The sequence below is a fragment of the Planococcus citri genome, chromosome 2, assembly GCF_950023065.1.
Source record: "Planococcus citri chromosome 2, ihPlaCitr1.1, whole genome shotgun sequence".
Lineage (NCBI taxonomy): Eukaryota > Metazoa > Arthropoda > Insecta > Hemiptera > Pseudococcidae > Planococcus > Planococcus citri.
Genome location: NC_088678.1, coordinates 65,381,165 through 65,397,469, shown reverse-complemented (window position 1 = coordinate 65,397,469; position 16,305 = coordinate 65,381,165). Strand labels below are relative to the sequence as shown.

Sequence of the window (16,305 nt, the reverse complement as noted above, 5' to 3'; positions counted from 1 at the left end):
TAGTGGGGGCGATTTTTCTTTGGTTCTTCTCTGTGTATAGGTCTTTTTCCCTCCAGTTTTCTTCTTGAGGAAATTACACTGCAAATCAAATAAAATCGTTTCGCTAGAACATTAAGTTTGCTTATAATGTGTTAGTCTTATGCCAGTTTTTACTGTTTGAGTGTCTACTTGATCGATTCCATGTCTGTAATGTAATTTACGAGGTTTGGAATCATCTTGTCCGAGGGTGAGATATTTTTAAAAGTTCCACGAACGAAGTTTCTATTTGTGCGAAGTCGGATGATAATGAACTTGACTTTTCTTTATCTATTAGGATCGAAACAAATCAAAAAATACATACGTTAGTAAGAAACATACCTATACGATTAATCTAATAAATACTTATTTTCAATATCTGTCTGTGTTTGTTTGCTTGTCCTGATGTAAAATAATATTCTCTGGTGATTTTTTTTTCTTTTTTTGGAAGAAAATTAATTCTAGAATAGGTCTAACTAGGGGACATCTTGAGGTGTCCGCCTCCGATATAAACAGGACCGCGATTTTTGGAAAGAGCATGTTCTAAAACCCCCAAATCCAAATTTTCAGCTGCCCAAGTTCATTTTTAGATTTTTGGCGAATTTTTGAAAATCCAAAATTGACTATTTTGGTGATTTATGCTTTTTTTAAAAAAAGTACGTACTTGATCAGTAAAAATGTTCAAAATAAATCCTAAAACTGATATTAAACCCCAAATCCAAATTTCGCCATTTCCAGCCATTCTAGAGCCTCCAGCGCTATTTTACAATTTCTCCAGAATTTTGAATTTGCACCACAAGGCGTGAATATGAAGTTGGACAGCTAAAAATCGAGTTGTGTGTTAAACTCGATCTGTTTAACGAGTTTATCGACATTTGAGTCGATTTTGGGAGGGACACCTCAAGAGTGGTTTTTTGACCACCTTTTTTCATGCTGAGAAATCAAAAAAAATCAAAATTTTACCGTTTGTGAGGAAATTTTTGAAATTTGATCGAATTGCTGTATTTTGTTCATAATCTAACCTCCCGGAACCGAATTCCACCATTTCCCACCGATCTGGAGCCTCCAGCGCTACTTTACAATTTCTCCAGAATTTTGAATTTGCACCAGAAGGCGTAAGTTGGGCAGCTAAAAATCGAGTCTTCTCCCCTCCCCTCTCCCTGCCATTTCCGAAGACTTGAAGGCTGAAATTTTCATAATGCGCATTTAGAGGTTGACAGACGATGAACATTTTTGAGACTTTGTATTTTTCAAACCTATTATACCATTACGAAGTAAACCAGGATAAAATACACGTTCATTTCTAACCATTTTAATAACGAATAAAATATAATAACAAAGTATGAATAAATAACATTCAACCGGTTGAGCCAGTAAATTAATAAAGCGCTACCTATCGCAGAAATATAATATAAGGATACAACAATTCCTCCCCCCTTAATAAGACATTAAAATTTGAAACAATAAGAATACAATAAGAATAAAATGCAATAAAACATTTAAAAAAATAAAAAAACGAAACGACACAACAAGGTAAAAATTTAGGTAGGTAAATTCTAAATTTCTAAATATCCAATCTAGATGGAATTTTCCGAGATCGACTTGATCGACGGAGCTCAGTGTCGGTAGAAGGAGGTTTCGGAGGATCAGGTTGATTTTGAGAAGTCGGAGGCTGCTGTTCGCTGCTGGTCGACGTAGTTGCATGTTGTTGATCGCTAGTACCTTCCCCTGCAGAAGAAGGTTCGGCATGAGGAGCTGATACCATTTGATCGAGATGTCTCCTGTGAGTTTCGCCATTCTCACCACGTATCACAGCATTTAATGGACCTTTCGAAATAACTAGGCCAGTTGCCCATTTACGTTTCGTATCGTTGTAAACTCGATAATTAACTGGATCTCCAGGTTTGATGTCACGAAGTTTGGTATTCTCGATTTGTTGAATTTGATCCGAACGGATACGTTTCGTATGAGGATCGATAAGCAAATCTAACTTGGTCCGATAACTGTGGCGTAATAACAACTCAGCCGGAGTTTTGCCAGTCAGGCTGTGAGTAGTTCTGCGTAGCTGAATGAGTAGCAGATTCACTCTTTCCGTAATTGATGAACTTTGACTGCTATCGAACAAGCTAGCTTTTAAGCTGTTTTTTAGGACTTGCACGTAACGTTCAACCTGCCCATTACTTGCAGGATGGTAAGGAGCAGCGAATTTATGGATAATACCGTTTGAAGAGTTGAACATTTTGAATTCTTCACTCGTCCATTGAGGACCGTTATTGGTGACAATCATAACCGGAAGACCAAATCGAGTATACAGATCTTGAAGAAAGGATATTGTCTTAGAAGTTGTTATCGAACTCATTACAAAAATTTCTACCCATTTGCTGTATGCATCGACGACAAGTAGAAAGTAGTTACTGAGAAATGGACCAGCGTAATCTAAATGAAGACGATACCACGATATTTCTGGATACAACCAGGGATGACGATCGATTTTAGGAGGATTATTTCTAACTTGAGAACAACCGGAACATTGAGTTGTAATATTTTCGATGTCTCGATCAATACCGGACCAATAAACGTAATTACGAGCGAGGTTTTTCATTTTAGTAGAACCGATGTGTGCAGTATGTAATTCTTGAAGAACTCGTTGCTGTAGAGCCTTAGGTACAACGACTCGACAACCTCGGAAAATACAATCAGATTCAATCGAAAATTCAGCTTCTTGGCCAGCGAAACACGTTTTCTCTAGGCCGGAATTCGAACGTAAGCCATTGAGAACAGGAATCAACGCTGGATCTTTAGCCGTTTCTGAAACAATTTCAGCTCTCGTAACTGGTAAAATGCTGATTTGCTCAAGCAGTAAAACTGAACTAGCTGCATCGGTTTTCTCGTTACTGGGAATCGGTAGTGGAAAACGAGAAGGAAAATCGGCATTGCTGTGCTTTTCACTTCTTCGGTACTGTATATCGTAGTCGAAATTCGATAGAAAACAAGCATAACGAAGTAATCTGGCTGCAGTTAAATCAGGTAAGTTTTTGTTGGGATGAAAGATCGCAGTCAGCGGTTTATGGTCGGTATGTAGAATAAATTTGCGACCAAAAAGGTAAACGAAGAACTTTTTTACAGCCCAGTAAATAGCTGTAGCTTCTTTGTGCAGTTGGCTATAACCACGTTCAGCTTTCGATAACGTACGACTGCAAAAAGCAATTGGCTTTTCTTCATTGCCTGGTAAAATATGCGATAAACAGGCGCCTAGACCATATGATGACGCATCAGCAGCTAAAACAAGAGGTAATTTAGGGTCATATGGCACTAGGATACGATCTTCGGTCATTTCTTGTTTTAATCGAACGAAAGCTGCTTGACATTGGTTATTCCAAACAAATTGAACATCTTTCTGCATTAATTGGTACATTGGAGCGAGAATATCGGCCATATTCGGAATAAAACGGCCATAGTAATTGATGAGACCAATAAAACTACGTAGCTGCTCAATATTCTTCGGATAATCGCATTTAACGATGGTTTCGATTTTCTCTGGCGTTTTTCGAATTCCGTTTGCATCAATAACGAAACCAAGGTAAGTAATTGATTTCAAATTGAACTGACACTTATCTTTGTTCAATTTCAACCCATGTTCACGGAATGTCTGGAAAACCATACGGAGTCTGTCAAGTAACTCTTTGGCTGTGGCTCCTTGAACTTTGACATCGTCATAAAACGCCGCAGCACCAAGTATATGCGATAATATTTCATCCATAAATTTCTGAAAGTACCATGGCGCGTTGCCAACGCCGAACATAAGTCTGTGAACGTAGAATGCGCCTAAATGAGTACTAAGGCACTGTAATATAGCACTTAGCTCATCTACAACCATGCAGAAATAAGCTCTGAAAATATCGAGCGAAACGAAGTGAGTACCACCGGCAAGTTTACTAAACATTTCCTCGACGTTCGGAATCGGATACTTTTCAGCAATCAGGTACTTATTGATTGTTACCTTGTAGTCACCGCAAATTCGTAAAGCACCTTTTGAATTGATAACAGGTACAATTGGTGTTCCCCAAGTAGGGTGTTTAGCAGGTGAAAGTATGCCTTGGGCAAGTAATTTCTCAATTTCAGCTTCGACTAATGGTTTTATGGCATATGGCAAAGTTCTAGGCTTCATAAATACAGGTACAGCATTATCTTTCAAACATAGTGAGCATTGAAAATTAGGAATTTTGCCATATCCACCGGAAAATAAATCTGAATATTCGCGAATCAACTTCTTAATTTCGTCAGTATAATTCACCTCGGTTGAAACAGTATTAATTTCCAGCAACTCAGGAGGTAATATTCGAAACGCTTTTATCCACGTACGCCCAACAACTTCAGGATGAGAATTTGGCACAATGTAAGCTGTTAGGTTTTCAGCATTCGATTTATACTTGACGAAAAGATTCACAACACCGATCGGATCAATAATAGTGCCATCGAAAGATCTAAGCTTATCAGTAGTTGGAAGTATTTTTATACCAGGAATCAACTCTCTGATAACAGATACACGTAAAGTAGTAACAGCTGCGCCGGTATCGAGTTCAAGCTGCTTATTTTTATTACCAATATCGAAGTTGAGAAGTATCTTATCGGAATTATTCGAATTCGAGTTGCATTGTAGGTTAAGAACGTGAAAATCGAAATAATTTACTTCGTTCGGATTCGTAGGGTTCGTTGCACCGGTATTAGGAATATTTTGGCGATAATACGGACGTTTCGAACGGCCACCGCGTCCACTGTGACCTCCGCGACCTGAATTTGATTTATTACGCCGTAGTTTAAGTTGACAAACCTTCGTAATATGCCCAACTTTATTGCAGAATGAGCAGACTTCTTTAGAATGAGGGCATTTGTCTGCTCGGTGATCTTTATCACCGCATCGAAAACAAGATCCCCGGAGCTGTGAAAATGGCCTGGTGGATTTATTTTTATTTACTTGAAGCTTGTTAACAGGTTTTGGTCCGGAAGTTGAGGCGTTGAAATGAGAATTTTGAATTACATCGTTGCCAAGTTTGGACGATTCAGCTGCAACGGCATACTCGACTGCTTTATCGAAGGTGAAAGTAGTGGTAGATTCGCTACCACCTTTCTGTAGTAATTCTCTTCGTGTGTCGCTATCACGAATACCTCGAATAAATTGTGCTCGTAGATGTAGCTCGCTTGTAGGTTTAGTACAATGACCGCACGTAAAATTGCATAAAGCGGCTTGGCGTTTCAGTTCTGTAACAAACTGATTAACTGATTCTGTATCGCTTTGGACACGTAACATGAAGCGATGTTGCTCTACCACTTCGTTGACCGGCTTATCGAAGTGGTTGATAAGAAGCTGTTTAACATCTGAGTACTTCTTCTTTTCAGGTATCACCGGAGCACAGACATTGTAGACAGTCGAAACGTATTTAGCGCCAATGTAATTAATTAAGTTTTGTACTCTTACTGAAGTTGTAGCACCTTCAGGATCCGCAGGAATCTGGCGTAAAGCGAAGAAGTTTTCCAAACGTACAAAAAAGTTTGCCATAGTCTCCGATCCTTCGGAAAACGGATCGAGTGAAGTAGTGGTTGGCTGTAAGGTGCGAAGAGCTGCCACGAGGCTTGAAATCAGTTGCTCTTGTTCTGTAGGGAGCACCATTTTGCACGTAGTTATGTTCACTCGTAAGGTAGGAACATTGAAACCGGTACAACGTACGAATGTCTTTTAAGACCGAAATACACGCATTTTTTTTACGTACTTTATCTCGTCGCCATTATTATACCATTACGAAGTAAACCAGGATAAAATACACGTTCATTTCTAACCATTTTAATAACGAATAAAATATAATAACAAAGTATGAATAAATAACATTCAACCGGTTGAGCCAGTAAATTAATAAAGCGCTACCTATCGCAGAAATATAATATAAGGATACAACAAAACCTTGATCCTATTTTTTACTTTTTGTGGAGAATGATTGTTGAGTGTAATTTTTTTGTACATACCTACTTTATTCAAGTGCCTACTCACCTTTTTTCGATGGCATCAACGAATCTACCATTGCTGATTCGATGAGCTGAATAATACTTGTCGAATATTTTCTAAACCAGGAAGATATCAGTACGGAGGGCTGGAGAGTGTCTTCGAAGATAGAATAGTCTCGGGCTTCCACACGAAATTCGCCTTTTTTCGGAACAAACGATATGTAAAGATTACCGATGAAGAAATTCAGTTGAAAATGTGGTAAATGTTCAAATCCGGGATCTAAAGTCATGTTTCCTCGAACATTCTTCACGTGTAGGGTGTAAACAAGGTCGTAGGATAAATATCGATTACTCCACGATTGATCGTTCACGTACGATTCAAAATTCGAGAGTCCTCTTAAGTTGATATTTTTCAAACTCATGTGGACGAAAGAAATATCTGGTAAGAGGTAATAGTAGCGCTGTTCGTTGATCGAGAAATCGGAACAGGCTGAAATGATATGCTGTTTTGGGTTCAGGTTGAACATTTTGCCCATTAGTGCGTTGAAATTGCCTCCATCGAAGAAATAACGGTGCATTATGGATGGTAATTCCAAGCTAATTATGTACATCAACTTGAGATGTTGTTTGTATGATAATAATACAGAGTGCTTTTCTATGTCTAGTTTGATGCCCTGAAATTACACATACTTATACTTATTTCTTAGGTTTCAATTCTGAAAAAGTTCTCTCTTTGAATAGGTAGGTATGTACTATAGGTACGTATGTAGTACGTACTATTTCTTTTTAAAATGCAATCATTACTTACGTGAAGGTTTTCCAAATGATCATACGATGTATTGATGGTGATATTTTCTTGATTTGCTGGCAGGTTTGTTACGATAATCGAGTAATTCTTGTATTTGTAGTCTTCTGCTACAAAATCTCTTCTGTAGTAGCAATTCCAATGAGAACATGGCTTTTTTATTACTTGAACGGATCCTACTATACAGTATTGCAACTCGTCATAAAAAATATCCTATCGTGTAACGTTGCAGAATGATTTAATGTTAATTGCATTGATGTACGATAGATTAGAGCATTTTGAAAGCAGATTATTTGTACACTTACGAATCTATTTTTAGAAAATTCCCAACGAATCGTATTTGGCGGGTTCCTGGACATTAGGCTACTTATTGAGTATCCGAATGTATACGTTGTTTTTATCTCGATTGCACTCGTGTTTCCAAACGGTCGTAGTTTTTGGGTATTATTAATTTTTATATTCCATCTTCGATGTTTTGTGGGTCTCATGAATATTTCCGACTCCAATTTTTCAACTAAATCAGTACTTTTGAGTAGTTTTAATACCGCATCGTTTAAAACATTAGTAAGATCGTATTTCGTGGAGTCATTGCTTGCTGGCTGAGCTGCGATAATTTCTGAAACGTGTAATTGAATAATATGGTCATCAATTTCATGTGCGAAGTTTGTAAGGAAGGAATACATTTTTTTAAAACCTATGGTTCGCATGTAGCCTACTTTACCTTCGCATGTAAATAAAATAACAAATATCAGCTTCCACGGATTGTTCATGTTGAAACTTTAAGCTCACTTTAAGAAATAGATAATGTATTTACGTGCTTAGGTACCTAGTATGTACCTATAGACCTACACCTACTTATCGTTCGTTGCTCGAACTCGAAATTCAAGTTTTGAAATTTAATTTGATGGTATCTACTTATATAATCTATTTTTTTAAATTAAAATAACTTCGTTTTGAAATAATTATCGGATATATGTATTTTCTGAAAAAACGAAGCAGAGTGTAGCCTAATCTGTTGAATCGTAAAAGCCTTTAAAATATTCAAAACTACCAAAAAAAATTAGAAAAGCATTTCTATGAACATTGTTAAACACGTTCAAATAGCGTAGAAACGCTGAAACGCATTGAAATCATTCAGAATTACCCAAAAACTGAACAGATTTTATTAAAATTTTGACAAAATTTAGCAAATCTGCGCATATAACGCTGATAAAAAATCATTTATGTTATTGAAAAATCAAAATATTGTTTGAGGGTAATTCTCAAAAAAAGGTAAAATTCGTGTACGTATGTCAAATTCCTCAGAAGTTTTAGCACGATTTTTTTTTTGGGTCCATGGAAGGATCACCCCCACACATTTTATATTTGGTATTGAGATTTTTAGCCCCTCGTCCTTTCATTGATGTACATTCGATTTTATACCCCTAATGTCCTTCGACTTGGGTGTTGAAAATGAATGTTATAAATTGTCATGAACTTCATTTTTTTGGGGAACAAATTGACACATTCTCATTATCATAGAACACAAAGGTATTTTATGTATTGTGCAATTGCAATAAGTCTATCGGAACCCCACATTTCACATTAAACTGTCACACACTTTTTGCGCCAATTTTAGAGCAATTTTAAATTATTTTTGCTAGCTTCCCAATCCAACATTATTTTCTGGCGAGTGGCTGCATTGGTTGACTGTTCTCATAGAAATGTTACTCCGCACCGTTTTTTTTTTTTTTTAAAAACTACATTACAGCTTGTTCTGATCGTACCTTTCTATGAAGTTTTGATGATTAGAAAAATCTCTGTCCTTCGGCTTGCGTTTTTATTTACCCTAATGAACCAAAAACGATAATTGAGAAAGGGAAGTTATTCTACATATATTATGATAAGTACACATTTATTACGTGTTAAAAATCCAATGATGCCCAGTAATGAAGACTTTAAACGAAAAAACGTTGAGATTGTCCTTCGGCTATAAGTGCAGCGCTCATATTTCATTTGTCCTTCGACTTGGCCAAATTTCAGACAGCTGTACTTTTATCGCGCTATTCGACGTATTACACGATAATATAAGCAAAATTTGGCATTCCCCCCCCCCTTATCCTCCACCTGTACAAAAAAACTCCAGATTAGAATTCTATACGACTTCGAAAACATATCAATCGACATATCGAATCCTAATTATCGCCGTTGTAGGGGGGGGGGGGTCAGGGCCCACAGTGGGGGGATTGAATTGATGCCAACACTAGAAACGGGATCTGAGACACCTATACAAATGATTCCCACTTGAAATTTTCCAAAAAAAAATGATTTTTGCTTTTCAAAATTATGTACTTCAAAATTGACATTTTTTTTTGAGAATTACCCACCTACCTACCTGGAGAAATTATTCTGCAAATGGAATAAATTGTTTAATCGGGAAACTTACACATTATGGTTGCTTATAATAATTAATTAGTGCTGTGTCTGTTTTTTCTGTCCAAGTGTCTACCTGATTGATCCATGTCTGTAATGTAATTTACGAGATTTGGAATCATCTTGTCCGAGGGTGAGATTTTTTCAAAAGTTCCACGAACGAAGTTTCTATTTGTGCGAAGTCGGATGATAATGAACTTGACTTTTCTTTATCTATTAGGATAGAAACAAATCATAAAATAAAAATATGGTAATTATTAATACGCTGAAGGGATTCGATTGCAGATAACCGTGGCTCAAAATTCGCGGACGTGAACATTTTAGAGACGCGGTGAAAGGTAATGAAAATGTTCAAAAAAGTCAAACTGACAATGAGAACCAATCGATGGGAAATCAAAAGTTGTATATCATATCATACCAAAAAAAAAACAGCCTCATAGAGCAGTTTGGAGGGGAGAGAACCAGTTTATTCGCGTATTTAGACATTGAAAAATCGTATCACGTCCTCTTCCTTTCTAAATTGACTAAGAAATCTGAAATTTGACATTTACATCTGGGGAGTGACCTTGGAGTGGCTTTTGTGGGGGGTACAGCTGCCGAAAAGTGGATTTTTGCGATTTTTCTCATGTTTTGATTTTGGGTACTTAATCGGTGAAGCCTTCCCCAGATAAACTAGGAGACTGAAATTTAGTACATAATATGTGCATTGTTTTTGAAGATTTCGACTTTTCAACCCCTCCTCACCCTTTTTTGACTACATAAAAGTGGATTTTTGCTTATTGATGCAAATGCTTTGTGATGAAGGCGAAGTCTGAAAGGGTAAGCTATCTCATTTGGCGAGGTGTCGGTCCGAGGGAAACAAGATATGAGCTGTTTTGAGCAAATAAGTGAACTAATGCGAATAATTCTCTTATTCAACTCTTAAGCATCAATAATTACGAGTAATATTAGTTTTGAGTGATTCTTCAATTTTCTAGAGAAATTTCAAAAAAAAAACGTAGGAAGCTGAAATTTAGCATGCACGTCCGAAGGGTGTTCTTAAGTGTCCTAGATGTGTCTTTGGGAAGTATCATGGTTTTTTTGTGTCATCTTTCCCCCTCATTTTCCGGTGCATCGAAGACTGAAATTTTTATCATGAGCGTCCAGTAGGTTGCCAGATGAATATTTTGAAGGTTTGTACTTTCCAACCCTTTTTCGTCTTTTTGCTTTTCGTTTTGAGAGACTGTTTACGTAGATATACTCGTATAATATTTTTTTCTATGCTTATTTTACTCACCTTTATTCGATGACTGCATCACATCTATCATTGCTGATTCGATAAGCCGAATAATACGTGTTGAATATTCCGGCAACCACGATGATATCAATGTGGAGGACTGGAGAGTGTCTTCAACGATAGAATAGTCCCGGGCTTCCACACGAAATTCGTCTTTCTCAGGAACAAACGATATGTAAAGATTACCGATGAAGAAATTCAGTTGAAAATGTTGTAAATGATCAAATTCGGGATCTAAAATCATGTTTCCTCGTACATTCTTCACGTGTAGGGTGTAAACAAGGTCGTGGGATAAATATCGATTACTCCACGATTGATTATTCACGTACGATTCGAAATTCGATAGTCCTCTGATGGTTATATTTTTGAAACTGATGTACACGAAATTAATGTCTGGTAGGAGGTAATAGTAGCGCTGTTCGTGGGTCAAAAAATCGGGACAGGCTGAAATGATGTACTGCTTAGGGTGTAGGTTGAATATTTCGCCCAATATTGCGTTGAAATTGCCCCCATCGAAGAAAAAACGGCGCATTATGGATGGTAATTCCAAGCCAATTATGTATGACAACTTGAGATGTTGCTTGTAAGATAGTAGTTTAGAATACTTTGCCATTTTGATACCCTGCAATTACAGGTATTACTTGGGTTTCAATTCTGGAAAATATTCTCTCTTCGAATAGGTAGGTAGGTAGGTAGGTAAGTACGTACGTACCTACTATTTTTTTTAAAAATTCAATTAGGTACTTACTTCAAGGTTTTCCAAATGATCATACGATGCATTGATGAAGATATTTTCATTGAAACTTTGGTTTGCTGACACTGGCGGTTTAGTTGCGATAATCGAGAAATTCTTGTATGTGTGGTATCTTACATTGAATTCGCTTGTACTCCTATCGAAAGTCCAATATAAATCTGGTTCTACTAAGACGTGTCCTGAACTCCAGTATTGTAGCCCGTCATAGAACATATGCTATCGTAAAACGTACAGAATGTAATTTAATATAGATAGGTACCTATCTAGATTAGAGTACCTATTTTGAAAGCTGGTTTGTACACTTACGAATGTATTCTCAGGAAAATCCCAACGAATCGTATTTGGCGGGTTCCTGTACTTTAGACTATCACATAATATAGATCCAAAAGTAAACATTCTTTTTATCTCGATTGTATCTCCAAATGGTCGTAGCTTTTGGGTATTGTTAATTTTGTATACATCGTTTTGATCTTTTATGCGTTCTATGAGTATTTTTGATTCCAATTTTTTAACCAAGTCAGTACTATTGAGTAGTTTTAATATCGCATCGTTTAAAACATTAGTAAGATCGTAGTTCGCAGAATCATTGCTCGCTAACTGAGCTTCGATAATTTCTGAAACGCGTAATGGAATAATCGTCATCAATTTCATGTGTCATGTTCATAATAAGGATTATGAGGAAGGAATATAGGTTCATATTTTTAAAATCTATAGTTCGTAATTACCTTTGCATGTAAATAAAATAACAAATATCAGCTTCCACGGATTATTCATGTTTAAACGTTAAACTCACTTAAAGAGATTGATAATCTAGTTGCATGCTTAAATACTTACACTTCCTTATCGTTCGTTGCTCGAATTCGAAATTCAAGTTTTGAAATTTAATTTGATGTTATCTACATAATCAATTTTTTAAATTAATGTAACTTCGTTTTTGAAATAGTTACCTTTTGGACATCTGTATTTTCTGAAAAAACGGAGCAGAGTGTCGTCTAATCTGTTAAATCGTAAAAGCCTTAAAAATATTCAAAACTGCCAAAAAATTGAAAAAAAAATTTCAAAATTTATCAAGGATATCTTTAAACGTTGTTAACCAAAAACTCAACTAATTCTATTAAAATTGTTGACAAAATTCGGCAAACATTGCATAAAACGTTTCTAAAAACATATACTTACATGTAGTATTTCGCAAATCTGCATAACGCTGAAAAAAACTCATTAAAATTATTTTAAAAATGATGAAATGTTGCCAAATTTAGCAAAAATTTCATAAATAATATTGTTTTAAAATTTCCTTCTTAAATTATATAAAATTGGGTGAACAAAATTTTTTTAAAACGAAGAAAATGATAAAATGTTGAAAAATGTATCGAGTTTTAGTGAAAACTGCTCAAAATATCGTAGAGCGTGTTTTTTAAAAAAAAAAAGACACTTGAAAAATAGGTACCTAGGTATCTATTAAAATCATTCAATAATAACCAAAAACTTATGAAATTTCAGCAAAAGTTGTCAAAGTTCATTACCATTAATTAGCACCAGAAAAAATTGTTGAAACATGTTTAAAAATAATTAGTACGACATATTTCGAAATTTAAGTTTGATGTTATCTTCTTAATTATCCGTTTCATACATTTCGAAATAAATTGACGAATGAAATAGGTTTGTTTTCCGGAGAAAGGTGAGACAGAGAGGAATTTGTTAAAACCCTTTTGTAATGTTTTATTTTGATCGTACATTCAACAACGTTATGTTTAGACATTTTTTATTTTCCATTCTCCTCGAACATTCAAGTCGATGAGCTACACGTTTTTTTTGGGGGGATTATGTCTTCTAATTCTATACAATAGGATAGTGGGGGCGATTTTTCTTTGGTTCTTCTCTGTGTATAGGTCTTTTTCCCTCCAGTTTTCTTCTTGAGGAAATTACACTGCAAATCAAATAAAATCGTTTCGCTAGAACATTAAGTTTGCTTATAATGTGTTAGTCTTATGCCAGTTTTTACTGTTTGAGTGTCTACTTGATCGATTCCATGTCTGTAATGTAATTTACGCGGTTTCGAATCATCTTGTCCGAGGGTGAGATATTTTTAAAAGTTCCACGAACGAAGTTTCTATTTGTGCGAAGTCGGATGATAATGAATTTGACTTTTCTTTATCTATTAGGATCGAAACAAATCAAAAATTACATACGTTAGTAAGAAACATACCTATACAATTAATCTAATAAATACTTATTTTCAATATCTGTCTGTGTTTGTTTGCTTGTCCTGGTGTAAAATAATATTCTCTGGTGATTTTTTTTTCTTTTTTTGGAAGAAAATTAATTCTAGAATAGGTCTAACTAGGGAACCTCTTGAGGTGTCCGCCTCCGATTTAAACGGCCGGGGCCGCGATTTTTGGAAAGAGCATGTTTTAAAACCCCCAAATTCAAATTTTCAGCTGCCCAACTTCATATCTCGATTTTTGGCGAATTTTTGAAAATCCAAAATTGACTATTTTGGTGATTTATGCTTTTTTTTTTAAAAAAAGTACGTACTTGATCAGTAAAAATGTTCAAAATAAATCCTAAAACTGATATTAAACCCCAAATCCAAATTTCGCCATTTCCAGCCATTCTAGAGCCTCCAGCGCTATTTTACAATTTCTCTAGAATTTTGAAATTGCACCAGAAAGCGTGAATATGAAGTTGGACAGCTAAAAATCGAGTTGTGTGTTAAACTCGATCTGTTTAACGAGTTTATCGACATTTGAGTCGATTTTGGGAGGGACACCTCAAGAGTGGTTTTTTGACCACCTTTTTTCATGCTGAGAAATCCAAAAAAATCAAAATTTTACCGTTTGTGAGGAAATTTTTGAAATTTGATCGAATCGCTGTATTTTGTTCATAACTAACCTCCCGGAACCGAATTCCACCATTTCCCACCGATCTGGAGCCTCCAGCGCTACTTTACAATTTCTCCAGAATTTTGAATTTGCACCAGAAGGCGTGAATATGAAGTTGGGCAGCTAAAAATCGAGTCTTCTCCCCTCCCCTCTCCTTGCCATTTCCGAAGAATTGAAGGCTGAAATTTGCATCATGCGCATTTAGAGGTTGACAGACGATGAACATTTTTGAGACTTTGTATTTTTCAAACCTTAATCCTATTTTTTACTTTTTGTGGAGAATGATTGTTGAGTATAATTTTTTTGTACGTACCTACTTTATTCAAGTGCCTACTCACCTTTTTTCGATGGCATCAACGAATCTACCATTGCTGATTCGATCAGCTCAATAATACTTGTCGAATATTTTCTAAACCAGGATGATATCAGTATGGAGGGCTGGAGAGTGTCTTCGAAGATAGAATAGTCTCGGGCTTCTACACGAAATTCACGTTTTTTCGGAACAAACGATATGTAAAGATTGCGGATTAAGAAATTCAGTTGAAAATGTGGTAAATGTTCAAATCCGGGATCTAAAGTCATGTTTCCTCGAACATTCTTTATATGTAGGGTGTAAACAAGGTCGTAGGATAAATATCGATTACTCCACGATTGATCGTTCACGTACGATTCAAAATTCGAGAGTCCTCTTAAGTTGATATTTTTTAAACTCATGTGGACGAAAAAAATATCTGGTAAGAGGTAATAGTAGCGTTGTTCGTTGGTCAAAAAATCGGGACAGGATGAAATGATATGCTGTTTTGGGTTCAGGTTGAACATTTTGCCCATTAGTGCGTTGAAATTGCCTCCATCGAAGAAATAACGGTGCATTATGGATGGTAATTCCAAGCTAATTATGTACATCAACTTGAGATGTTGTTTGTATGACAATAATACAGAGTGCTTTTCTATGTCTAGTTTGATGCCCTGAAATTACACATACTTATACTTATTTCTTAGGTTTCAATTCTGAAAAAGTTCTCTCTTTGAATAGGTAGGTATGTACTATAGGTACGTATGTAGTACGTACTATTTCTTTTTAAAATGCAATCATTACTTACGTGAAGGTTTTCCAAATGATCATACGATGTATTGATGGTGATATTTTCTTGATTTGCTGGCAGGTTTGTTACGATAATCGAGTAATTCTTGTATTTGTAGTCTTCTGCTACGAAATCTCTTCTGTAGTAGCAATTCCAATGAGAACATGGTTTTTTTATTACTTGAACGGATCCTACTATACAGTATTGCAACTCGTCATAAAAAATATCCTATCGTGTAACGTTGCAGAATGATTTAATGTCAATTGCATTGATGTACGATAGATTAGAGCATTTTGAAAGCAGATTATTTGTACACTTACGAATCTATTTTTAGAAAATTCCCAACGAATCGTATTTGGCGGGTTCCTGGACATTAGGCTACTTATTGAGTATCCGAATGTATACGTTGTTTTTATCTCGATTGCACTCGTGTTTCCAAACGGTCGTAGTTTTTGGGTATTATTAATTTTTATATTCCATCTTCGATGTTTTGTGGGTCTCATGAATATTTCCGACTCCAGTTTTTCAACTAAATCAGTACTTTTGAGTAGTTTTAATACCGCATCGTTTAAAACATTAGTAAGATCGTATTTCGTGGAATCATTGCTTGCTGGCTGAGCTGCGATAATTTCTGAAACGTTTAATTGAATAATATGTGAGGGCGCATGCGGAAAGGGTCCTTATGACCAAAAAAAAAAAAAAAAAAGTTCTCTGAAATTGTTGTAGGAACCCTTTACAGAGTTCCTACAACAATTTCAGAGAACTTTTTTTTTTTTTTTTTTTTTGGTCGAATTGTCCCTTTCCGTATGCGCCCTCACATATGGTCATCAATTTCATGTGCGAAGTTTGTAAGGAAGGAATACTTTTTTTTAAAACCTATGGTTCGCATGTACTTTACCTTCGCATGTAAATAAAATAACAAATATCAGCTTCCACGGATTGTTCATGTTGAAACTTTAAGCTCACTTTAAGAAATAGATAATGTATTTACGTGCTTAGGTACCTAGTATGTACCTATAGACCTACACCTACTTATCGTTCGTTGCTCGAACTCGAAATTCAAATTTTGAAATTTAATTTGA

The 16,305-nt window shown here is 35.8% G+C and overlaps 3 protein-coding genes across 3 annotated transcripts; all 3 read right to left on the bottom strand.

Annotated features, from left to right (window-relative positions):
- Window positions 1-1,311: 1,311 nt before the first annotated feature.
- On the bottom strand, window positions 1,312-7,688 carry LOC135837094 (uncharacterized protein K02A2.6-like). The gene is made up of 4 exons (XM_065352250.1): window positions 7,539-7,688; window positions 7,123-7,433; window positions 6,821-7,030; window positions 1,312-6,686 (listed from the first exon to the last, which is right to left on the bottom strand). Exon 4 carries the CDS (start codon window positions 5,681-5,683, stop codon window positions 1,580-1,582), a length of 4,104 nt encoding a protein of 1,367 aa, XP_065208322.1. The 5' UTR covers window positions 5,684-6,686; window positions 6,821-7,030; window positions 7,123-7,433; window positions 7,539-7,688; the 3' UTR covers window positions 1,312-1,579.
- A 1,524-nt stretch (window positions 7,689-9,212) lies between these two features.
- Window positions 9,213-12,127, bottom strand: LOC135837096 (uncharacterized). The gene is made up of 5 exons (XM_065352257.1): window positions 11,985-12,127; window positions 11,566-11,873; window positions 11,254-11,475; window positions 10,506-11,127; window positions 9,213-9,442 (listed from the first exon to the last, which is right to left on the bottom strand). Exons 1-5 carry the CDS (start codon window positions 12,031-12,033, stop codon window positions 9,348-9,350), a joined length of 1,296 nt encoding a protein of 431 aa, XP_065208329.1. The 5' UTR covers window positions 12,034-12,127; the 3' UTR covers window positions 9,213-9,347.
- Window positions 12,128-12,971: 844 nt separating this feature from the next.
- Window positions 12,972-16,250, bottom strand: LOC135834219 (uncharacterized). Its single transcript, XM_065348055.1, has 6 exons — window positions 16,122-16,250; window positions 15,544-15,854; window positions 15,242-15,451; window positions 14,480-15,107; window positions 13,277-13,414; window positions 12,972-13,186 (listed from the first exon to the last, which is right to left on the bottom strand). Exons 1-5 carry the CDS (start codon window positions 16,168-16,170, stop codon window positions 13,320-13,322), a joined length of 1,293 nt encoding a protein of 430 aa, XP_065204127.1. The 5' UTR covers window positions 16,171-16,250; the 3' UTR covers window positions 12,972-13,186; window positions 13,277-13,319.
- Between the last annotated feature and the right edge of the window lie 55 nt (window positions 16,251-16,305).